General features: G+C 38.5%; 1 protein-coding gene across 1 annotated transcript in view; it reads left to right on the top strand.

Annotated features, from left to right (window-relative positions):
- Window positions 1-352: 352 nt before the first annotated feature.
- The window catches only part of ALDH1L2 (aldehyde dehydrogenase 1 family member L2), a 30,128-nt gene continuing 5,606 nt past the window's right edge, over window positions 353-24,874 (top strand). The window contains exons 1-18 of the mRNA XM_009288425.1: window positions 353-521; window positions 2,731-2,965; window positions 6,704-6,869; window positions 7,712-7,813; window positions 9,414-9,503; window positions 10,582-10,716; window positions 11,105-11,230; window positions 12,633-12,724; window positions 13,596-13,743; window positions 14,488-14,607; window positions 15,778-15,905; window positions 19,823-19,973; window positions 20,684-20,754; window positions 20,860-20,965; window positions 21,319-21,406; window positions 22,169-22,262; window positions 22,536-22,632; window positions 24,144-24,242. Of these exons, the coding sequence (XP_009286700.1) occupies window positions 353-521; window positions 2,731-2,965; window positions 6,704-6,869; window positions 7,712-7,813; window positions 9,414-9,503; window positions 10,582-10,716; window positions 11,105-11,230; window positions 12,633-12,724; window positions 13,596-13,743; window positions 14,488-14,607; window positions 15,778-15,905; window positions 19,823-19,973; window positions 20,684-20,754; window positions 20,860-20,965; window positions 21,319-21,406; window positions 22,169-22,262; window positions 22,536-22,632; window positions 24,144-24,242 (2,217 nt within the window). The remainder of the gene's footprint in view (window positions 522-2,730; window positions 2,966-6,703; window positions 6,870-7,711; window positions 7,814-9,413; window positions 9,504-10,581; window positions 10,717-11,104; window positions 11,231-12,632; window positions 12,725-13,595; window positions 13,744-14,487; window positions 14,608-15,777; window positions 15,906-19,822; window positions 19,974-20,683; window positions 20,755-20,859; window positions 20,966-21,318; window positions 21,407-22,168; window positions 22,263-22,535; window positions 22,633-24,143; window positions 24,243-24,874) is intronic.

The raw sequence follows: 24,874 nt of genomic DNA, 5'->3' as shown, positions 1-24,874 counted from the left end.
AAAAAGTGTTTTATGTTTCAAAAAAATGTATTTTCATTTCTTGTCATATTAGTTCTGGCTACGAATAAGATCATGCAGCCTGTTATGCCTCTTGTAACAAGCAGTGGGTCTGTCTAAGGAAAATACTGGGAAAGCAATGTAAATATCAGTGACGGTATCAGATGATACTTTTTTGTTGTGTGTTCTCTCTGAATTGCACATTGCCTGTCATTGATCTCAAAAAATTGATTATTATTCCTTCAAAGGTGATTGGCGTAAAAAGACTATTCCATTTTAAATCGAAATGAACATTGATCAAGAAGGAGCAAGAGAGAAATGTAAGCAACAACGTATTTTCTTTGCATCCTAGAACATGGCTTGTTTTAATTCTTTTTACCAGGCTTATCAACATAAGCTAAAGCTAGCCCTTATAGGTCAAAGTATTTTTGGACAAGAAGTTTACAACAAGCTGAGAAAAGAGGGCCATAAAGTCGTGGGAGTATTCACAGTGCCTGACAAGAATGGACAAGCTGATCCTTTGGGTAAGTGTAACCTTAATCCAAATGTTAAAATTACAGGCATACATAACAAACATGCCTTTTCGTGAGAAGGTGGTATCTATATGGGAATGACTTGCATGTATTGCCTTTATTACACTGGATTCAGCACAAGGACTATGCTTTAACAAACACAACTCCCAGAACTGGTTTAACTTTCTTAGTTAGTCAGTATTTAAAAGTTGTTTCTAACCATACAGGGCCATACATTATGATATTTAAAAAATAAATTAATCTGGGTACCTTATTTGAATGAACATCCTAGAGGTAATCATCCTGAACTAGATCTGTATCTTAAAGCAAATAGCTGCTGAGCCTGTACTCAAGCACAAATGTCTGTCACCTGTTTCACTGTGCTGTCTGGGACACTCAAGGCATGAAGCCAAGACAGTTTATCCCTGGCTTTCTGCCCTTTCTGACAAGCTCGCATGCGGTAGTGTACCTGCAGAGCCTATTTCTCTTCCACCAGGACTATGGAAAACCCATTGGAAAGGGTAGAGGAGGCTTTGCTCTCCCTTTTCCCATTGCCAGGATGCATAAGGATTTTCTAGACTTCCTAAAGGAAGAGTTGTTGCCTGACAGGTATTCAGAATTGTACTCATACGGCAGAACCCAATGTGACAAAGAAGCTACTTTGGAATCATCTGAATTGTAACTTCTTTTTTTTTCAATGGCGCAAAACCAGTGAATTAATATGATTAGGAAATAGAAGTGCCAGGATGGAATATACCTTTATGGATAATCAGAAATTAAAACTACATTCCATGAGTTGCCTTGAGTAATTTTTTTTTTTTTTTCAAGTCCTGACATGTTTTTACAGAACTCTTATGAGGGAAGAATCAAACATAAATTTTGCTTACTTGGGCTATGGCACTCCAAAACGAGCATATAGTTCTCAAGTTTATTATATTCTGTAACTCTACCTCATTAAAAGATTTAATCACACTTTGGAAGAGTTAGAGGAGGCAACTATTAGTTTAGAAAAAGACAGTTCAACTATCCAGCTCTGGAAGCATACCATAATACTTGGTTACATGATATAAACTGTTGTTGTACAGTTATTACACTAGCAGATGTAACTAAGCAAATCTTCCACTGATTTCAATCATATATTTATTTTAACTAAACCATAGAATTAGTTTATTGCTCTCCTAATGAAAAAAAAAGAAATTACTAGATACTTTGTTGCTTTTTACTTCCAGATGACTCAAACAGCTTAAGTCGCAAGTGAAATTTGCTAATGTTTCTATATCCTCAGACAGCTACGATTTTATTTCTAAAAGCAATTGCAGTACACGCTAATGTCCGTGGAATGATATTTAAGTATTTACTTAAGACCTAGGTTAGTAGGCTAAAGATACTTCAGGTCAAACTCAAGATCCAATGTCAGAAATGAAAAAGAAAGGAAAGTACAAAAATGTGTTTAGAAATACAAATTAAATTAGGTGAATTTTCCACACCTCTTCTTGTTTTCCCTTTTCTTCCTGTTACACATACAACTCAACAGAAGTAGAGTTTGACTCTACTATCCTACTCTCTCTGTTGAGTTATTAAGCAGTTGCACAATAGAATTTATTAAATACCTAAACATTCTCTCTGCAATTAGTGCAGTTGTTTTTTCTCACCTTTGAGCCTAATTTTGGGTGTAGCTGTGGGTCTCACAGATAAATGGAAGCATATCCAGAAGGCATCAATAAACAGAATTTTGAAGAAATACTGAAGGCCTCTAGCATCTCTAATTATTTGCACCACATGGCAAAACGCTGCTGACTTGAGTGAATCTTAGCTGTACGTAGTCATATTCACATACAAATTGCTGATGTGGAAAATTAAGTTCTGCTAAAACAAACCTGTTGCAGGCAAATGTAATGACCGGACAGGAAATGAAGTGTCACTGTTAAATAATCAATAGCATTCATCATTCTTTTCTGCTTTCACTGGTACTTATTAGTCAAGTCATAAGAGTGCACTTAAAGTTGAGAATGATATAAGCTGTAGGAGTGAGAATCAAAGACAGACTTAATAAAATATATCCAAATGCAAAGGTTTTTAAATAACAGAACAGTACAAAAGGCACTCTGTAATCATACACTTGATGATCTGCTTGAGTTGTCATGCAATATCTCTCTGATTTCAAGTTTGAATTTTTAACACAAAATATGAATTAAAAAAGAAAATTGTTCTTGCCCCTCAGCACTGGCAGCGGAGAAGGATGGCACTCCTGTTTTTAAGTTCCCCAGATGGAGAGCTAAAGGCAAGCCTATCCAGGAAGTAGTTGCAGCCTACAAATCGGTTGGAGCAGAGCTAAATGTCCTTCCCTTCTGTACACAGTTCATCCCCATGGATGTTATTGACTGCCCAAAACATGGCTCAATTATTTACCATCCATCCATCCTACCACGCCACCGAGGAGCTTCTGCAATCAACTGGTGAGTTTTGTTCATCAAAACTATTGTGTATGTCATGTTAGGATGTTGGTCTGTACCCATTACTCATGTAAATGCTAGCACGGTTCTGTTGACTTGCAACTGCCCTGAAGGAACTTCTCTGAAGCAGCTGAGTATTTGGTTCATGAACTGCACTTCATACCTAAGATTCATTGTGATTTCCAATGCAACTGCAGCTGTTATTCTGGGAAGATCAGTGATGTGATCTATACATTCACATAATTTACTCACACAGGCAAATCGACAATCTGTAGTTTTCATAGGCAGGACACTGCCCTCCTAGCTCGTCCCCCACAAACACTAGGTCACTGTCACAACAGGGCTTGATGCAGAGCCTGAGATTTCACAGAAGGGAAGGGAAGGGAGAAGAGAGAAAAGAATCCACAAGAGTAAAACCTTATCTTACTGTCTTCCTAGGCAATGCACGGATAGATTCAAAATGTTACTGTGAAAGAACTACACTGCAATAATGACCACAGTAGACTCAGATGTAGCATTCTTGTGGCAACAGAAATGCCATTATCACAGTGTTTAAATTCAATAAGAAATTGTCTAAGTATGAAGAAACAATTTTAAAAGAATCTTACAGGCAGCATGATGATTAGCTAAAGACACAATGTTGTAGATTCAAAGTAAAGGCATATTTCGTTTTTTTTTTTTTTAAATCCTTAGTGAAAAAAATGCTAAACTGAAGTACTTAAACAGAGGAATAAAGGAGACTATTAGAGACATAAGGAAATCCTTCAAAAAGTGGCAGTTGTGTCCAAGTGCGTAAAATAAAAAAGAGCATAAACTCTGGCAAATTAGATGTAAAATGAGAGTAAGGCAGTCCAGAAAAGAAACAGAGAACCAGCTTTTAAAGGCATAAAATTGAATAATAACCATTTTTTCAAATGCATTCAAGGTGGGAGGTATATAGGGTGATATAGGTGTTTGACATAAAAAAGGTGCTTATCAAAGAGAACACCATAGCAGGAAATCTGTATTTCCTGCTATTTAAGACGTTACCACCATACAGCCCTTCTTTGTGTAGAATAAGTCAGAACAATTCTCTTGAGCTGAACTGTGAGTGAAAGAGATTTTAGATAAACCGATGAATGAATAAGAATCTCTTCTCGGGACTTTCAAGCAAAGGTTCCGCAGGTTTCTGTTCCTTCAGATTGTGTTGGTGCAGGGGACTGGAAAACTCCTGCTATTTAAGACGTTACCACCATACAGCCCTTCTTTGTGTAGAATAAGTCAGAACAATTCTCTTGAGCTGAACTGTGAGTGGAAGAGATTTTAGATAAACTGATGAATGAATAAGAATCTCTTCTCGGGACTTTCAAGCAAAGGTTCCGCAGGTTTCTGTTCCTTCAGATTGTGTTGGTGCAGGGGATTGGAAAACAAGAGCAATACCAGTTTTAAACGGGCTCAGAGGAAAAGCCAGGAAACTATAGACCAGTCACTCTGATTTCAATCTGTAATAAAGAATACAGTTTCTACACAAATGGGTAAAGGTGATAATGTGAAAGTGAGATTAAGAAAATGGGTGGTCAAATTCAAAGTTAAAAAATATAAGATAATGTACATAAGGGGGGAGAAAAACTAACTATATGTAAGCAGCAATAAAATTTAAGTTAGTTGTTGTTACTCGGAAATGAGACCATGGAAGGATCTTAAATACTGTCTGCATCTCAGTTAGGACATGAAAGAGCTAGAAATGCTTCAGAAAAGGCTAAGAAAGATGGTCAAAGGTATAGAACAGCTTCCACATGATGGGAGAGAAATCTAGGAGCCTTCAGACAGGAAAAGAGGTCATTGGGAAGGAAATATGCCAGCAGTGCATTTAAGCCATGAAAGACATAGGAAGGTGAATAAGGAATGATTGCTTCTTAATCAAAAGTTAGGGAGCAGTCAGCAAAGAGATCAGGTAGTAGGATTTGACTAAAAAAGGAGGTACTTCTACTCCATGCAGTCTGTTATTAAACTATGGAACTGCACATCTAGAGAGCTCTAGAAGGATGTTTTCATGGAGGAAACGTTCATCAAGATCTATTCCCCAGGAAGATGTAGATTTTTTGTAGATACAAACTCTCTTTCAGGAAGTTTCTGAGGTGAAGGTTTCCGCAAACGGGAATGTATCCCAATGGTGTATCACCGAGTCTTGCCCTATTTTGCATATTCCTTCTGTAAGCACCTGTTCCTGCCCCTCTCAGGTAAAGGCTGTTGTCGTAAGACCTTTAAACTAAGCTCGGATTTGGCCTTGGTTTGGCCTTGGCTGACCATTCTCGTGTTTCACCCTCGTACCCCTTGCTCTCATCACAACTTCTTTCAGCTGTTGTGGCTACAGCCCTCGTGCTGATCAGACTCTTCCCCCCCTCCAGTATGACCGAGAAAGCCTGTGGGAATTAGGCATGGCTAAAGGGGCACCAGGCACAAACAAGGGTCCTGGGCCTTTGAGGGTTTCTCACTCCATCCTTTATAGCCTCTTCCAGCTACTGCCACTTTACCAGCAGCTGTCTGCGGAGGGAGCTGGTGGGCAGAGGAGAGGGCACACAGCAGTTCTCATCCTGTCACCTATTCAGCATCAGGGACATTTGCCCATGGTGCCTTCTTCTCCTCCAGCCATGCAGAGGACATGCATTTCTCACCAGGGTGCTCTTTCGGCATTCGTACATAATATAACACAGAAGAGATGCTGCTTAAATGTGTGAAAGATACGATATGGGCTAGCCAAACATCTGTAAGCTTTCACTTTTGTGAACCTGCCAACTTCCCCAGTTGTCTTTAGAGCTTGTTCCTCGTTCTGCACAAATGTGTGCTTTACTCCTTTTAATAATGTAGTTTTCAGTGCTTACGATTAATAGTGATTTTTCATGTGTATAAGCCAGATCTCAGATGATCCTGTTACAACATGGACTGCCAAGGGAATATTTACATGAGATAGGTCTTACAGAAAATGACATTGGTGTTTGCATGCAGACAAATGGTTAAAAGCATGTAGGAAAGATACGGATCTCTCCATTTCTGGCTGCTCCCTTAAACACACTTGTGTTTGATTATACATCATTCTGAGGCACATGCAGCTCCAAAGGAGAACTGGAAATCTAAGTGGCTGAAGTTCCCTTCAGATTCAGAGGCAGATCCTGAGCTGATGTAAATCGGCATAGGTCTATTGTAAGCAGTGCTATGTTCATTCACAGCAGCTGAGAATCTGGCTGGATATAAATTCCCTTAATAACTTTTCCTTAAACAGTTGCATATCCATCATTTTCCACTCTGGGTTTAGCTCTTTCTCAGCTGTGGGACAACTGTACTTCCCTTGCTGACCTACAGATAAGTTGTGAGGCTTAGCTAATTACAGTAAACTATGAATTATTTGGATAATATGCTGTCTAGATGCTTCCATCTTTCAAATTATGTCATAATTATTGCACACCTTTTGCTCTGTGTGTCTTACCACTAATAATACTTTAAAAATAATTATCACAATGAACTGTTTGATAGACACCCTGGATTCAGTTGCAGCATTTCTGATGCCACTTTGTGGAAAACACACATCAACAGTATCAAAACTGGGTTTCTGACTATGAAATGAGCAATGAAACTAGTATTAAAGACGGTTAGGATTTTCTTTTCTATCTACTTAAAGCAAATGAATGTGTAACGGATAGGTTGATATCCCTGACTACTTTCACACTGTCTGTATTTACTGTAAGGTTTTTTTTTTATGTCCAGGACTTTAATTCAAGGAGATAAGAAAGCAGGATTTACTATTTTTTGGGCTGATGATGGTTTGGACACTGGACCAATACTTCTGCAGCGAGAATGTGATGTTGGCCAAAACGATACTGTGGATGACCTGTATAACCGTTTTCTCTTCCCAGAAGGAATAAAGGCTATGGTATGTTTAGCTGTACTAATTACCAACATTTTAAGAGTAAAAGAAAAGCATCTGCTGGAGTTTGAAAGTAAAGGAAATATAGACAAGATGCATACATTTGGAAAGACAGAGCTTGTGGTGCTCAGCCGAATCCTAGACTTCAATGGAGCTGTGCTGCTTCACGACAGCTGAGGAGGTGGCCTCAGAATATTTGTTGCTGGCAGCGGGCAGAGCATATCCTGTTTCCACAGGAGGCAAGAAGTCAGATTTGTCTGGAATGCAGCTCTTTCCACAGATTTCTTGAATGTCTTTACAAGGTGAAATTTTTTACAGGCTCAGAGAGAACAGAAAGTTAGGGGTGAGGTTGAAAAAAAAAGGGGGATGGTGTTTTAAATTCAGAGCCCTGGTGGATTGGCTTTGGATTTTGTATGCTTGTCCTTTTTTGTTTTGTTTTGAAATGAAGAGAAGAAAATGCATAAAAAATACTCAGCATGGATCGTTAGAGAAATTTTTTCTCTCTCTGTTTAAATGCAGAGAAATAACTATTTGCAGAAAGAAAAAGGAAAGAGTTGGATGCAGTCATACAGAGCCACGTTATGGTCCTGCAGAATTTAGGTAGCTGCTATATGTTTGGTGACTAGGTACTCCCATCAAATTTCTGAGGCTATTTCTTTTCTCAAAGAAGTTTAAGCATATATGTATGTTAATCAGTGCAGCATTGGTCCCCTAGATTTTGGAAATCCTAGGTTTTAAAAATAAACCAGTTCCCCTTGTGGCAGAAAGTCTTTTGCTGTCATTCGCAAGTATGAATGAGGAAAAGGGGTGAGCCAAGCTAACATTAAATCTGTTACTTTTTCGCTTAGGTGGAAGCTGTACATCTAATTGCTGACGGTAAGGCCCCTCGTATACCTCAGCCTAAAGAAGGGGCAACATATGAAGGGATCCAGAAAAAGGAAAATGCAGAGGTAGTGTTAAATAACACTGTGTTTTGTGCATGTTACTAGAAAAGCTCTTATTAACTCAGATTACAATAGTAGTGATACCAAGTTAACATGAATTTTAACTCAGTTGTTTCCCCGCCTCTTATTCCTGGGATAACTCAAGGATGCGTGTAATGGAGCCCCAGGTTAAGTTCCTATTCCCTTTCAGCAGTTACATATATTTAGAAACTTGATGTCCTACTTGGGATCATCTACACGCAGCTAGATGGCAGCTGCGCCTTCAGTGGATTCTTAATATGTTACCATACTTTTAAATACAGCATTGAATGGAGATAGCTCTCTTTGTTTACCAACAGTCCATACTAAATTCTCTACCAGAAATAGATGTGGTGTTAGGAAAAGCAAGTGTTGGCACCTTTCCTGTTGGCACCAGGAAAAAAAAATATAGGTCACGTAAACAAACAACAGAGAAAAAAATTATTTAAACACAGATATAATAATTATATTATATAAGCACCCCCACTGCATTAGCTGGATCTTCTTTGTGGTTGGGAAGGCCACCATCAAATGATAGTGAATGCTGCCTGCAATACCTTCTTTTCCTTTTCTAGACCAGTGCAAAAGTTTAAAAAAAGAAAAGAAAAAGTAAAAATTATTCCAATAATTTCAGTCACTTGTCCATGGTGAATGTAGTCCTTTCCACCTGAAATATTGTACGCGATGCTTTTTATCATATTTCAATTCCTGACTTACCTTAGAAGCAAATAGCTTTGCATAAGGATATTTTTAAGCATCCCTTTAATATAATATATAAGGAGCTTCCTTGGAGTGAACTAGTTTAATCTCCTTGCTGTAAAACTATTCTCATTGCCTTATAACTTGCTTTTAAATATTCTTTGTGCTTAAACTAAGAAGGGTGCTGGGTACCTGAGTTTTGTTATTTAATAGCTATTCTGATACTTTCTTTAATTCATTTTGTACATATACTCACAATACTGCAAAGATAAAGGAATACAAATGTATTCACTGGTGTTGTATATTAACTATACATGACATTCTTAACAAAACATTATTTCCATTTTCCTCAAAGTCTTGCAGGAATTGCAAGTTGTGGTAGGGATTCCATTTATGAAACAATTTATAAAGCGTTAGTAAATTATTAGAAAGTATTTTAATAAAAGCTTGTAGATTTATTAAAAAACTTAGGATCCAAGCAATAAATAGATCATTTTCAGCAGAAGGTGATACCCCAGACATACACTTGTTTATATTTATACTGTGCTTATTAAGTTTGTTAATCATAATATTAATTATTTATGAATTAATACCTAGTAGCAAGAGTTATATTGTCATTATATTAGTGTGAGAAGGAGAATCTATGAAAAGATACAGGCTGTACAGAACACAGGCGTGCTGAGAGCATCCCATTTGATAGGTCTTTGATGATTAGCCACCCAGAGATCACTGATCTTCCTTTATTAGACCAGACCCTTTCTGTGTTCTTAAATAAATGAACGGTCGAAAGAGGAGGAGGGAGAATTTGTGATTCTTATGTAGGAAAACATTACTAACTTGATTTATAACTAAACAGAGAAGAATTAGCTAGCATGCCTTCATTTCCTAGATCTCCTGGGACCAACCTGCAGCAGCTTTGCACAATTGGATTCGTGGGCATGATAAAGTGCCTGGAGCATGGGCAACAATAGATGGCCAGGTACGCTCTGAAAACCAGAAGAATATTATTCTTTTCTATACCCTATTTTTGACCTTTTTTTGTTATAAAACTAAAGGTGTCTGCATACAGGTGAATACAAGTGACAGTTACATTGGAGTAGCCCTCATTTGACGACTATATGTTTTGTATATATCTAGAACAGGCACCTAAACAAATGTACAGAACACAATAGTTAAGATTTTTTTTATGATAGATCCATTTATTTGAAAGAAAGATAAGAGCAATATCTGAAAAAAAAAATTGGGCACGGTACAGAGCAGTAAGTAAGAAGGGTAGAACCAGACTGTGCCAGTCATTTTGGGAAGTAGGCATGCTTTACATGTATAATGCAACCCATGCTGTACAGTGGGCAACATCACAGTATTAACAGCAAAATGAAACACTGTGAGCTACTGAAATAGCAAAGGAGGTTTTATTTTAAAGAGAGTTGGGGCTTAGATCATTTGCAGAAATACATATATCTCATTTTATCCAAAACCAACTACTTCCTTTCAATGTATTAAAAGTACTATGCATTTGATCCGCATTATACTTGCATAAAATATTTTTAAATGACATTATCTTTCCTGGCTGTGATGTCCAGATTTTGCTACTTAACTATTAGCCATCTGCTGGTAGGCCGCTCCAAAAAGCCTGGTTCTGCCCTAATGTCCAGGAACTGTTGCTGATTTGGGAGCCCAGAAAGAACAGAAGAGCCCAAGAGAGAAGCAGTGTTCAGCATTGCCAGCCTGGGAGCAGAGCAGGACTCTACCAGTCACAGTCAGGCTTCTGCCGGTCTCTCACTTTGGGCATGCACTGACAAAAGCTGCTTCCCTTTCTGCACTGGTTCCAGCACGCACATTGTTACAGCTAAGCAGCTTTGCAGGTTTAGGCAGCTTGCAAAATTTTACACGTCCTGGGTTGTAAAGACACAGGAATAATGTTGTAACATGTTTTCCATGTGTAGGTACTTATATTTTATTTTTATTATATTAAAGCTTCAAAACAGTATAATTTCATTATTAGAATTTTAGAGCATGTTTAGAATCTGTGCACTTTTAATTCCGTTTATTTTTAGGTGGTTACTTTTTATGGGTCATCATTACTCGATGCTTCAGTGCCTGCTGGACAAGAGCTGGCAATAAAAGGTGCTTCAAGACCTGGACTTGTAACCAAGAATGGTCTAGTCGTTTTTGGTAACGATGGGAAGATGGTAAGTGCTCAACCCGGCAAACATGAGCATGGATGGAATAACTTTAGCAAGAAGTGCAAATAGTGTGGAATTGTCAGGCTATACAAATCCAGCTACTAATGACAGACAGCTAATTCGTTTGGAGTTTACCAATCCTCTACTATCCTATAGAGAAGACATTAATGTTTTGCTTCTCACTCAATCCATATTTATTTCCAATATGGATTAAAATGTGCTAATACTAGGAGAGAATCTGAAAGACAGGTAGGAGTGGCCTGTGTTAAATTACCTGCATCATAGCAAGCCATTTATTTTACTACTTCAATAACCATATTAATGCCTAAAAACTCTTCACACAAGGATGTATTGCCTCCCAGATAATTTAAAATCATATCCTCCCATTTTTCAGGTACTAGTGAGAAATCTGCAGTTTGAGGATGGAAAAATGATCCCTGCGTCTAAATACTTCTCTGCTGATGAAACAACTGCCCTGGAACTTACAGAAGAGGAGAAAAAGATGGCAGAAGACATTAGGGTAATTCAGTAAACTGCTTTAGTAGGGTATTACTTCAGACAAAAGCATTACATACTTCTCATTATAGGCAAGGCATATCTTTTATTTAGCCATGCAGACTGTTTTTTGATAAAATGTACTCAAAGAGTATGGGGTTGAATCTTTAGTCATGGACATTAATTCAGGTGGAATTGGGAATTCACTAGAGTACTTAGACGTCACTTTAGAAAGTTTTCTTTCAGATACAAGTGACACAAAGACAGCGATTGCGGGGTCAGTTATGATAAATATTTATGAATGATGAAGGTGGGAGTGAGGAAAAACAAATGGACCTTTGCCTCACAATAGTGAGGTTTTCAACACTGACAGACTTGGTCAGTTCTGAAATCCTTTCTTCACTGTGTTGTTAGTCACTAGGATGTGCTCAGAGTCGTCCTGTTGGACAAGCTTCAGGGAGTCTTGGAACAGCAGTCTGAAAGAGAAAGGCAGCAATTTTCTCCCTGTGCCTGTGTGCGCTGTCTCTCTTCTGCTGCAACCGCACACAAGGGGCTGGGTGGCAGAGGGATGCAGCAATGGGGCAGCTGGAGCAGAAAGCTCTCGTAGCCGGAGAGGCACTTTGCTGCCCTCTCATGTAATCCATCCCTCTGTAGTGAGTGTCAGGGGCTTAGCTGAAAGCCACATTTGTCATTAAAGTTTTGTGCCAGAGCAAGTGAATCACAGATGTCTTCCCTTCTGCTAACTCTGTTACAGGGTCAATAACTTCTGGCACATGTCAGGCAGCTTGATGCACTAATATTTTAAACTGCTGCTTCAAGATTATCTTGAACCTGCTTGCCAGCAACCTAAAAGCTGCCTGGAGCTGTTGACTGACTGAGAAAACAGCAAAAAGAAATATAAATTCTTCAGTTCATGACACTACCTGCTAACTCTGAAACCTAATTATAATTAATTGTAATATTACGTTACCAGTTATTTCACTATTCACGTTAGCGGAAATCTCCACTTCATGCATGCAGCTTAAACTACTTCTCAGCTCTGCCCCGGTGCCAGAAATGCCATCAATCCAGACACAAAGTGCTCCAGGCTGTCCTTGCCTCTGCTGACGACGTATTCCATAATGCAATGGGAAATTATTATTTGGAAGATAAAGATCTCAAAAAAATGGGCCTGAAAATTATTAGCATTGTACCATTCAGGTTTCTTGCCTGATTAGGTGAAATTATCATGGACAAAATAATATTTTTTTGGCTAACATCAGGTCTCTAGACAGTTTGAGACCCTCTTAAAATAACTTTCTGTTTTAGAATCCTTTGAAACAATACACGTTGTAGGCACAGATACCATAGAAAATACAGTTTGATAAATACTTCTTGCAATTAGAGGATTATTCATTATTGCCTCCATTATTTTTATGTATTATTAGGCTATTTGGAAGGGAATTTTGAGCAATGTTGCTGTAATTGAGGATTCCACAGACTTCTTCAAATCTGGAGCATCCTCTATGCATGTTGTCAGGTAAAAAATGCCCAAACTAAAAAAATTTTGAAGCCAAAATTAATGGAAACAAAGTTGTCATGGTGCTCTTAAATCAGGGTTGATGAAGTAGTGTTAAAAAAAAAATCCCCGTATATTTTCCAATACTCTAACTATTCCCTTTCCTACCTTTGAAAATGTGGTACGGTTCTGCTCCCAAAATTAGGAGATATTGATATAATCCTGCTCTTTCTATTGAAGGAAAATTCCCCTTAACTTCAGGAACGTCAGCCACATGGGGGAGCATGGTGATGCTCAAACCTGTCTGCATGCAGTGACAGGTATCTCAAGACCAGGGGGCTGATTGGGAAGCTGAGAAAAGAACTCCCCAGAGGGAAAGAGGAGCCTTTCACAGAAAGAATTGAGCCTATGCTTACAAGTGCACTGAGTTCATGCTGTGTTGGGTCACCTCAGTTACCTTCTTTTTGCAACTCAGATATCCCAGGCCATACTATAAGAACAGCATTTCGGGTGGTTTTTTTTTAAACAAACTAATTATTGTCCTTATTACTTACCAGTCTCATAGAGCTCTGAATGTCCTCCGTGCATTGGTTAGCATAGTCCCATATACTGTTTTATCAATCAATATATGCTATTTGTCATTTATTTCCAAAAGTTTACCTAAAAGTATTCCAGAACTGACATTTTCTTTTCCATAACACCCCCAATTAAACCAACAGATTTCAGCAAAATGCACAACTTCTGTGCCACTGTTGTCAGAGAAACAGACACACACATTCACATGCATACAAACTGGTGCCCAGTTTTGACACCTTTCAACCTTCTAATGATTCAGTTATCTGAATAATTCTTTCATTTGTAATTAAACTTACTCTTTCTTCAAAATCTTTAGGATGCTAGAAGAGATCAAACAGAAATATAGTGGACTTCAACTACAGAATGAAGATGTGTATATGGCCACTAAATTTGCAGACTTTATTCAAATGGCTGTCAGAAAATTCAGAGGAGAAGACAAAGAAGAAGAGTTAGTCATTGATTACGTAAGACCTTTTATTTTGCCTTTCTTGCTTATTCTTTCTTGTTTTTTGGGGGAGGGTAGACAATGCATTTTATTAGACTGCTTGATGCAGTAGGAATAGCAAACAAATATTTGGTCATACAAACTCTTCTTTGTGACTTTTTTTTTTGCAGCTTTTATGTATTTGCATTTTGGAATGGAAGTATATGTATAATGTCACTTAAAGTGTACCAGAAACCAGGAGATCAAGAACATGTGGTAGAGTAGACCACACACAGACAGATATTCCTACCGCCCTTGCGCTCTCCTGCCAGTATGTTTCAGTCAGAACGGTTCTAGACCTTCTGCTTTCTTGAGGCAAACAGTGCTAGATTCTTCTCCTAAGAGTCTGTTCGAAAACTTTGTGTGAAAGGAGGATTGCGTGTTTTTTAAGTCATTAAGGAAGTCAGGATTTCTTGAATTTGGGAATTACGCATTTGATTGAAGTCCACTAGGACCAGCCTTAACCAGGGTTTAGTATTGGTTTGAACATATATCCAATGATAAAAAATACAGAAATCTGCTTAACTCTCTCAGAGCATGGTCATTGGTGTTCAGGGAGAATATGATTTCCATTTCATTTGACTCTCTTGTCCACTTCTAACAGCTGTATATACATTGTAAGATGTGACTGGATGTTGGCTGTAGATATCAAAAGCTTGTTAAGCTACATTAAAATCTTAGTTATTAAAAGTTTAAATTAATTTGTTGTTTATTTCAATCTTAGATTTCAAAAAATGTGAACGACATGACTGTGAATATGCCATACCAGTGTTTCATAAATGGGCAATTTATAAATGCTGATGATGGAAAAACATATGACACTATAAATCCAGCAGATGGATCAGTGAGTAATTTCTAAATATGATCAATACCAGTTTATTTCAATTTCTTTGCCTATTAAAAAGTCTAAAACACTAACTGAATATTGCCAATTTCAAAACCATACAGTACACATTAAACAACCCCTAGAAATAATTTGAAATTTCAATTTACTTCTCAGTCTGTGTATTTTACAGTTTTTGCATTTCAGTCAAGCTGCACAGTAAAAATAAAATACTTCCACTTCAACTATTACGTCAATTTCCATACCCAGCCCTATGTTTTACCTTGATTTCATTCTTGTTTAGCTTTGCAAACAAAAATTGCTATAGTTTAGTTGCTAAAGAAGTATTTCTTTTAGGATATTGTATATATTTCTTGTCAGTCATCACCTTCAGTTTTTATTTTACTTTTTTTACAAATCTGATGTCTTAGGACAAGTGTAACTTTAAAAAGTCCCTTTAAATTCCCAGTAAGAAAAATGACTCTTCAATAGGAAAATACATGCAGTTGCACTTCGGTCCTGAACTATTGAATCTTGGTTGAGCAACTCATAACTATGAATTATAAAGAAGAGTAGTGATTCTGATGTTCACGTAATTGACATTTAATTCTGGAGTAAATAAATTCTGCTGAAATCAATACCACAAATTTCATTATCATTAGAAGTCAGACTCTGGTACTTCTTTGGAAACTCATTATGGAATTGAATAAAAGCCATAACAATTCTGTGTTAGAATTTACAATGTGTGTATTTATAGTACTCAATCATCACAAAACACTATGTGTATATAATGCCTTGTGGTAACAGAAGCTCCATTCCTAAGAAATGGAACATGCAGGAGTCATTTTAGCATGTTCGGATATTAGATCATAATATCACATATAAAGACTTCCAACTTTTGTAATATCACATTGATTTTACATCTGGAAAGAGAGACTGAAATCAAGCAGGGCGATGCACCTTGATGTGAAGAAGAAGATAGATCTAGGAACCAGAGTCCCTGCAGTGTCCTCCAAATTCTGCCACCTCAGCTGTTTCAGAACTTTTTGCAGCCTGACTCACCCATGCCAAGTGCTGAGGTTGAGGATATCAAGTATTTGCTTATACCCACTCAAGAAGTTTAGGAGGAAGGAGTAACACTCTGCATCCCAGCATTTTAGTTTGAGCTAACACAATGCTACCTTTGGACAGATAATAGCCAGTGTATCTTCTGCTTCATTGGCTGATGTTGACAAGGCAGTGGCAGCAGCAAAGGAGGCGTTCGAAAATGGTGAATGGGGAAGAATGAATGCAAGGGAAAGAGGGCGACTCATGTACAGGTATGTGAAGGGCAGCTTGTGTTTGGTTTGTTTTCTTAAATCTTACTGTTTTGTTCCTCTGAAGAATTGTTGCATACATTTTCTGAATATGACAGATATTCATAATCCCACTGTCAGAGGAACCAGACTAGCCATCTTTTCATCCCCTAATTTACTTCAGTGTACCAGCCTCGGGTCTTAGCTGGCTAACCTTTCTTGTGGCAGAGAAAAATCTTGTGATCTCTCACTGCTACCATTTTTTTAAAATTATTTATGAATGGAAACAGAATTTGAGGAAAACGTCTTTTAAATACTTGATGGCTTCATTTAATCTATACGCTTTTTGTTGCAAGGATTGAAAATTCCCTTGTAAAGTCCAATTCCTTCTATATAAATGAGGCTAAGTTTTACAGGCAGAGTCTACCTAGGTTGGGTAGGCAGAGACTTTTGACCTTGCTAAGCCTGCCTGCATCTGCGCTCCATACAGTAAACATACAGCCACATTGCCACTGATTTTGAAATACACTGTAACTGATGCTAGACTTTCCAGGATCATATCCCAGCATACTTCTCACCTGGCTAAAGACCCACTCTAGGAGATGTGATATGGTCTGTTGTGGAAGAATTGTTCTGTGTAGAAACGCTCTAAGCTGAATCCCACATTTATCTGAGACACTTTCAGCTCAGTATTTCTTATGTGTATCTGTTTCACTGTGTCAACCCTAGATAGTGCCTGGTTCTTTTTTTGGCTGTGTTGTTACTGTTTCAGAAGTTAAACGGAGGTTATGCTGAGTGAATGGTATTTTAGCGGTGGTTTCTGATCCTTGAAGGGCAAGAGGTGGTCTTGGGAGGATGATGATGCTAGCTACGTATTGTGAGGGCGGTACTGGAGGCAGCTAATAAAAGGCCAGTTCCTACGGACTCTCCATATGCAGCGTGATGCTTCTGGTGCCTTACAGCAAGCGCAGGGAGAACACTGTCTTGCAGACTTGGGATGACTAGACGCTCCAGAGCTTCCCTATAAAGAAAGCCTCTTCTGTGGAGGTACATGAAAAGTTTTCGCTGCTTTTTCTTTTCCAGGACATAAAAATGAGTAAGTAGAGTAGAGATGAGTAAAGAAGCAGATTGCTACTCCTGATTGCCACAGGTCCATGTTTAGCTAATGCGATGATGGAAAATCAAGCGTCAGCACAGAGGAGGAGATGTACTAGGCAAATTCTGTTCCTATTCAGTAGGTGGAGAGCTTAGTTACTGTGCTTGACATAGCAGCTGGCTTTAAAGAACTTAGAATCTTGAATAGAGCTGAAACTTCCTGTCCCAGGGAACTCATGAAGGAGTAGGTCCTGTGTATCAAACACCTTTCTTCTGCAGGGCGATGAGCTGCAGGCTCATCAACATTACTATTGGATGTCCTGGCCAAGTCAATTGTGCTGAGGAGACTGCATATTTATCTATAGGGAAGAGAAGGAATTTTTTTCACCTTCAAAAAATATAATCTTCAATAGTGTGCCCATAACCGCTGCTATATTAAGCCTTTATTGTGCTGTGCCAGGAGGCTAGCCCTGGACACCAGAATAGGCAGCAGAAGGATCAGTTACACGGTGAGCAGCTGCAGGATGGTAGCAGGCTATGTATTTGGATGGCAAGACAGTCTGGCAGTTTGGTTGGGTGACCAAGGGGTGGGTCACTGCCCTGCCTTTTATTGTTGCACACTGCTCTCTGCGTAACTTCTGTGAGGATTTGGTAACTGAAGATCCAGCTGATTCAGAGCTTGGGAATATGCAACTAGAAGATGATCCTGTTCTTATAAGGCTGGGTTTAGCCTAGCAAGACAGTAAGGAGTAGGGAATCCATTGTACGTCTGTGCTCTGGCAGCTAAGGAAGAGGAGCATGGGGAAATGTAATGCTGCATTTGGGAAGCATGGGTCTGTGTCCGCTGTAGTGTATGCAGCAGATCATTTGTTATCACGTTAATATAGCTGTAATTTTTACTTTGTTGAATGCCTTAGATGTAAATTCCCCTCCCCTCTTTTACCATATCCATATGGACCAAGTAGATGTAATTAGAAATAAAAAACTATTAAAAAATGCCACATATTTTACAAGACATTGCAGGCATCTTGGCAAGAGAGAATGAAAGCGAAACTGAAAATTCTGCTTGTCTCATAAAGTATGTGACCAGGCCTTTGAAAAAGGCCTGCAGGATGGTAAAAAAGTTGAGTAATCATCACAACAGAAAGTGGCTGAGTCAGAACTCATATTAAAATTGAATATGGTCAATCACTTGAATTTTTCACAAGTGTGCACAGATTCAAAGCATGTACAAACTTGGGCTTAATTTGTATTAGGAACACAGAGTGCTTGAGGGCCCAAGTTAACTCTGCCCTGAAGAGAAACTTTTAAGGTCTTAGAACTACTGCTCTGTGTTTCACACTTGAAAGATTTGCATGTGTAACTACGTTAGGCATATGGAAAATGTAACTCCCCTACACTGCATAGATTATTCCTGCATTAAACTCTTCTCTGCTTAGGCTACTGGCTCTCTAGGACAGCTATACCAGAGCGTTCATGTTGCAAACCGTCCCCAGTATGAATGAAGTATCGCTCTGGTCCACCTTAATTCAAACGAGGCCCCTTTTTCTCTGGTCTCTCTTCAAACTGGAGCTTTTGAGTGCTGAACCAGAGGGAAGGTTGGTACCATTAAAGCCCCTAGCTCTGCTGCTTTGTCTTAAGGAAGCATTAATAGAAGATATTAGGCATGCATTAAATGGAACTTTCTCCTTTGTCCCTGACGTGCCATATCCGTTCTTTTACACGCTACTGCTGATGCCCTGATCTGTAGCTGGGTCTCCAAGATACAGTTAAAACAAGTAATTAAAGAGCATTTTTCCACATCTATGCAAATGCTTTAAATGGGCAGAATTCACATAATGGAAAAAGAGGTTTCACACCCAGTTTTGAATACTCTTTTCAGGATCTAAAATGCACTTGGTTAAGCTCTTAAAATCACATGGGAGCATTGATTATACGTCTGAGTACCAAAACACAGACAGAAGCTTAAGAAAGACATTGATGCATCTGTTTCACTGCCATGTGAGAGATCTAAGACCTGAATGTAAAAATTCTTTCATGCAAACAGACCTTTCTGCCTGAGCAGGGGACCACTAAAATTACAGGAGCTCCTCATAAGTACAGGTATCTGTCTGTGCAGATGCATTTTTGAGACACTCTGATAGCTGCTATTAACTCAATAATATTTACCACAGTCTTACACCTCACTGTGTGGCTTCATAAATCTAACAGATGGAGAACTTGAGGCCCAAGGAGACCATGGGCCAGATTTTCAAATGTACCAAGGCATCTAAAATTCAATTTGCGTTACAGGTTAGGAGCTCTGTCTTTGGACATCTGGGTGCCTTTGAAGTATCTAACACTTAAATATTTTAGTCCAAGTTCAGACAATACAAAACAGCATTATGAAGCTAGGTTTCCTAAACCCAAATCTTAAGCTGGGACTCTGAGTACTCCTTCTTGGTACTTTTGATTACTTGACATTTCTTATGTTATTGTGTATTTGCTTTCGACTTACTGATCTGATTTTCTGTAATTGGCTTCTTGTAGTACAACAGAAAAAGAGTACAAATTTTCTAATTGTTATTTTATTTACAAAACCGTAATTGAATAATCAGGTAAGTTTGCACTGTTCATGTCTTCATCCAGTGTCTACTACAGCCAATGTGAAGACATTTGCAGATTTTAACAGGCAACTGTTCAAGCTCTTACTGATATTAATGAGCAGTGGCTCCAGTGCTCCACCTCCAAATTCAGTGGGAATGCAATTTTAATTACGGTTCTTTGCCATACCAAATATCATTTTAGGCTGTCAGTGGTTAGATGCCACTTCTCTTTGATGTGGATTTGTAATGTTTTTATTGAAGACTTGCAGACCTGATGGAAGAACATCAAGAAGAGTTAGCAACAATAGAGTCTATCGACTCTGGAGCTGTCTACACTTTAGCTTTGAAGACCCATGTTGGAATGTCTGTGCAAACATTCAGATACTTCGCTGGATGGTGTGACAAAATTCAGGCAAGTGAATATGTAACGGAAATAGTCAATGGCAGTGCTTCTCTACACTTTTTTTTTTTTCTGACACAGTGCCATAAAGCAGTGTTAGCAAAAGTAATCAAGGAATCAAAAAATAAAAATTAGAATTTTACCTAAAATGGGTCTCCCTGGCAATACAAAGGACAGTCTGCTTCCAACTGGAGAATACAGGTTTAGAATGTGACTCTAAATGTGTAAGAAATCGGTTGAGGTGTCACAGTGGATATGCATGCTTAGTCAGCTCTTGATTATTCATGGAGCAGAATGTCGTCGTGGTCATCGTGCGGGTAAGTGCAGAGACTCATGTGCTATATTACATTCTGACCAAGGCTGGTGATTTTGCTCGATGGCACAGCACGTGGCACAGGTTCAACAGCATTTCCTCAAGTATCTTCAAGATCCACAATCAAGAATATCATTCAGCTTTTTTTCGTCCATCATACCCTCACTTTATCTTCTTCCATACCTTTGTAACCTATGCTTTTATTTCATCCAGCTGAAAATCAGGAGTTGACTACGGTATCCATAGTAGGAAATCATGCAGTAGAAGCATCATGATGCTTCTCTGATGCAAAAATGCTTCTGGTTTTGAAGCCTACTCTGTGGCTTTCCAAAACATACTTATATGGCAAATATAATTGTAATAAAAATGATTAAACAGTACCAAGATTTGTTCCTCGTCTGTCTTTTAGGGTGCTACAATTCCAATTAACCAGGCTCGGCCAAACCATAATCTAACATTCACCAAGAAAGAGCCAATAGGGTAAGTATCACTTTTTTCTTCTTAGCAACTGCCTTGACATACAGAAAAGCCATTCAAAAGCTGCCATCAAAAATGTAATCTTTCCCTGTTTTTCCCTACCTTAAGTGTCTGTGCAATTGTTATCCCCTGGAATTACCCACTGATGATGCTTGCATGGAAGAGCGCAGCATGCTTGGCTGCAGGCAACACACTTGTACTCAAGCCAGCTCAGGTAAAAACAAAAAGGAATGTACAGATGGCTCAGGTCTTCCACTATTTGCTCAGGCAAAATAATTAAGGCAATCTAGCAGACTTCACCCATAGGTTGACCGTGTCATATTTTTTAAAGTGTGTGTATAATAATACAAATTGCCATGATGATACAAGGTACTGATTGTCTTCAATTCTGCTCTGATGCTACTCTCATTTTCAAGAATGAATTCTTTTCTGCAAGAAGCCATCACTTTTAATTTGTCAATACTGTGAGTAAGAAGATGAATATCAAAATTAAGATGCATTGAATGTAAAAGATACCATCACACATTTAATTAAAATAGGAGACCTAATCTAAATGTTTCTACGTAGGTCACACCTCTGACTTCCTTGAAGTTTGCAGAACTCTCAGCTAAAGCTGGATTTCCTAAGGGCGTTATAAATATTCTGCCTGGTTCAGGTAAAACTTCAACTAATCATTTTTCTGGGAAGAGTAGGTCATGCTAAAACTGGTGAACTAGCATTTTACCTGTTTGAAGACCTATTACATAAGTGCATGTATCTTCATAGGTAGTAGGCTTGCATCTATGTCATACAGTGATTTCACATATTTCCAGAACAGAATTGGAAAAATCTCTATGTCAGCTGGCTCTAGCTAGTGGTAAGCGCTGTCAGCCCTTTACAAGTTCACACAAATAGCATGAACACTCTGAAAAAGAATGTATTACAGAGAAATAGCTTTCACTTGACTGCAAAACTTCATTTTTTCTCCTAATCTTGTCATCACTTGAAAGTATTTAAATGTGACTGTGAGACCTAGAGCAAGCTGGTAAGATGCGTATTGGTCACTATAGGTAAGTCATGGTCCACACTGTGTTACCTGATGTCACCATTTTCCTCTTTCCCCTAAGGAAGAAAAGTGACAAAGTAACTGTATGGGGCAGGCTCTCTTACAAATTAGGTTATTCCACCTACATTGGAATATTAGGAAGGAAGTTCTTTAGTCCAGACGGATGGGGTAATTTGGAGACGCTAATGTGATCCAAGTTAACTAATATGAGATTTTTCATCGTCATATGAATAAAGCTGTAAATACAAATAAGGATGTGATATTGTACTGGATTGACATATTGTTAGATCTTTCTGCGTTACAGGGCTGCTGCTGGAGTAGTAAAAATTGCCTATGCACTGTCCAGTTAAGCTGTTTTCCTCACCCCGATAGGTGGCTTAGTGGGACAGCACCTGTCTGAACATCCAGATGTTCGCAAAGTTGGATTCACTGGTTCAACACCAACTGGTAAACAGATCATGAAGAGGTACTCTCAGCAAAAGATTCCTAAATAAACGCTGCTTAATCTAGCTCCCAAGTATCTTATTAGCCATATGGTGCATGTAGCAGTAATAGAAAAGCATCACTACATATGGTTGTTTATATTTATGTATAATTCTACTAAGTCACTATTGGTAGATAGAGGTTTATACATTTTCACTAGATATGATTCAAAGGAAATAATGAAATAAGCTATTTAAAAGTTGTTTTTATATTTTTATATATATATTTATATAAAGATTATTTATATTTTTTACAGTGCAGCCACGAATCTGAAGAAAGTTTCTCTTGAACTTGGTGGTAAATCACCTTTGATCATATTCAGTGACTGTGAACTTGACAGAGCCGTAAAAATGGTAATGTTACTTCAAAGTAGAATATATTCAAAGCCTTTGTGATACATCCTCACAGTATTGCGATATTCTTCTTGACTTGCCAAAAACTGCAGTGGGGAGCCCTTGCATGAAAAATCATGCAGTCTGTTAGAAAACAGACTCTTTTTCTGCAGGATGTTCCTCTATGCCAGCACAATTAAACTGTTCATGCTGCACCAAAAAGGTGGGGATCAGTACTACAAGAAATATACATTAGAAAACACAACAAAACAAAGAAATACAGCTGAAAAGTATTTTCACTAGCCAAGTTAACACATTAAAATTTATTTGTCAAAATCTGATACTCAAAAAAAAAAAAGCGCGTAAACAATAAAAGCCTGAAAGTGAGTTAAAATATACATTGAGCTCCCTATTGCCATATAGTTCTTCTTAATTCACTATCAATTATCATAATCCACCTTCCCAACCAGCCATAATGTGTTTAAAGTTCGTAAGTAAGATGTGCAAATGAGAAATTCAGTGGATTTAGGGAGCTTATTTCCTGCTCAGGTAATCTGATTCATCAAAATGACAGCAGATGCAGTTTGCTCACTAAGAAGCAAACAAAGGTCTTCCACACTGTACTTACCCAAAGTGCTAATTCTGTGAATTCTCTAAACCAGCATAAGCAGGTACTGCTACCAGGAGGAAACTATTATACACTTTCCCCATTTTTGGAGTGTCTTTTGGCAGGACAAGAGTCTGAGTGACTGCACAGTGAAAGTATATGTGGAAAATAAATAATAAAAGCTGAAACTTCGCAGTCAGCGCACTGCTTGGCCCCACCACTGTTCTCAGCTGTAGAAGTGAGAGGGTGACGCGGAGGTAGGCCTGAGCTATACCTGGCATTGATGGCTTTAAATGATTGTGAAACAATGCTTTTTTGCCACACACTTGACACTAGCACATGATCCCGGTCGTACCTACTAACACCAGGACCCTAGGCCTTTGCAGCTGCCAGAAAACTACTTTTTAGGAATTTTATTTGTCCCGCTCTTCCTTCCCCCACCTCCCTATCCCCCTAGAAGAACAATGGCAGGTATCAGTTCTTGGTAAATAAAAAGGAACAAACCACACGGGGTCTGAATCCACACTCTTGAAATAGGAGTTTCTCTGCAGATTAGAGTTGGGTAGTGTTCACCCAGTTACGTGTGACTTTTGACACAAGCCGTATTGCTCAGTGGATTAGCACAGTTTTATATTCACTGGTCGTGCTGCCAGCCCTCTTCTCTGTGCAGGTGTTTCTGTGGAACGCTGATGGAAATGGAAAGAGCAGTGCTAATGGGTTCATTCTGAGCCATTTGTCTCCATGGAAGTGCATCTGCCAGTTATAAGATTAGTCTGCTTGTTGCAGTGATAACATATCAATGCTTTACATAAAGCATTCCGCCTTGAGGGTCACAAACACAGAATGCAACCCAAGGGAAGAGAATGAAAGGGAGACTGAACAAAAGGATGCATATGAATATTAATGTTTTTTTTTTCCTGATCAGGGTATGGGAGCAGTATATTTCAACAAAGGAGAAAACTGCATTGCAGCTGGCAGGCTGTTTGTGGAAGAATCAATCCATGATGAATTTGTTAGAAAAGTGGTAAGATATTCAAGGACTAAAGTTTAAGCAGATACTTTACTATGGCACAAAGATCCACTGGTTTTATAGACACTTGCATTTCTTCTTATTTTCAGTTGTGTAATTTCTCATTATTGCTTATGATAGGTAATGCTGCTTCTCCGAAACCTCTTACAGGGTTAAAAGGAAGGCACTGAAGGGAGATATTTTCATCAGTAACGCACAGATAAGTGACATTGAAATAGATGTTTTACCTTCAGTGATATTTCATATTTGACTAGGAAAGTAAGATTAAAAAAATTACTGAACTTAGGTCAATGTGATTGAAGGCTGCTGTGAAGTTTTAAAAAAAGGCATATTGGAAGCATAGCTAGAATAATACAAAGGTCATTATTAAAAATCCAATAGTCACCACACTGTACCACTGGAGAATTAATTTTAGGCCAAGAACAGGAAATCACTGTCATAACTCATTTACCACTGGTAAAAGCTAACATTTTACATAGAATCATAGAATAGTTTGTGTTGGAAGGGACCTCTAAAGGTCATCTAGTCCAACCCCCCCTGCTATGGGCAGGGACATCTTCAACTAGATCAGGTTGCTTAGAGCCCCGTCCAACCTGACCTTGAATGTTCCCAGGGATGGGGCATCC

Source organism: Aptenodytes forsteri, unplaced genomic scaffold (assembly GCF_000699145.1).
Source record: "Aptenodytes forsteri isolate BGI_AS27 unplaced genomic scaffold, ASM69914v1 Scaffold56, whole genome shotgun sequence".
Taxonomy (NCBI): Eukaryota; Metazoa; Chordata; class Aves; order Sphenisciformes; family Spheniscidae; genus Aptenodytes; species Aptenodytes forsteri.
This window is presented reverse-complemented; position numbering and strand designations above follow the sequence as displayed.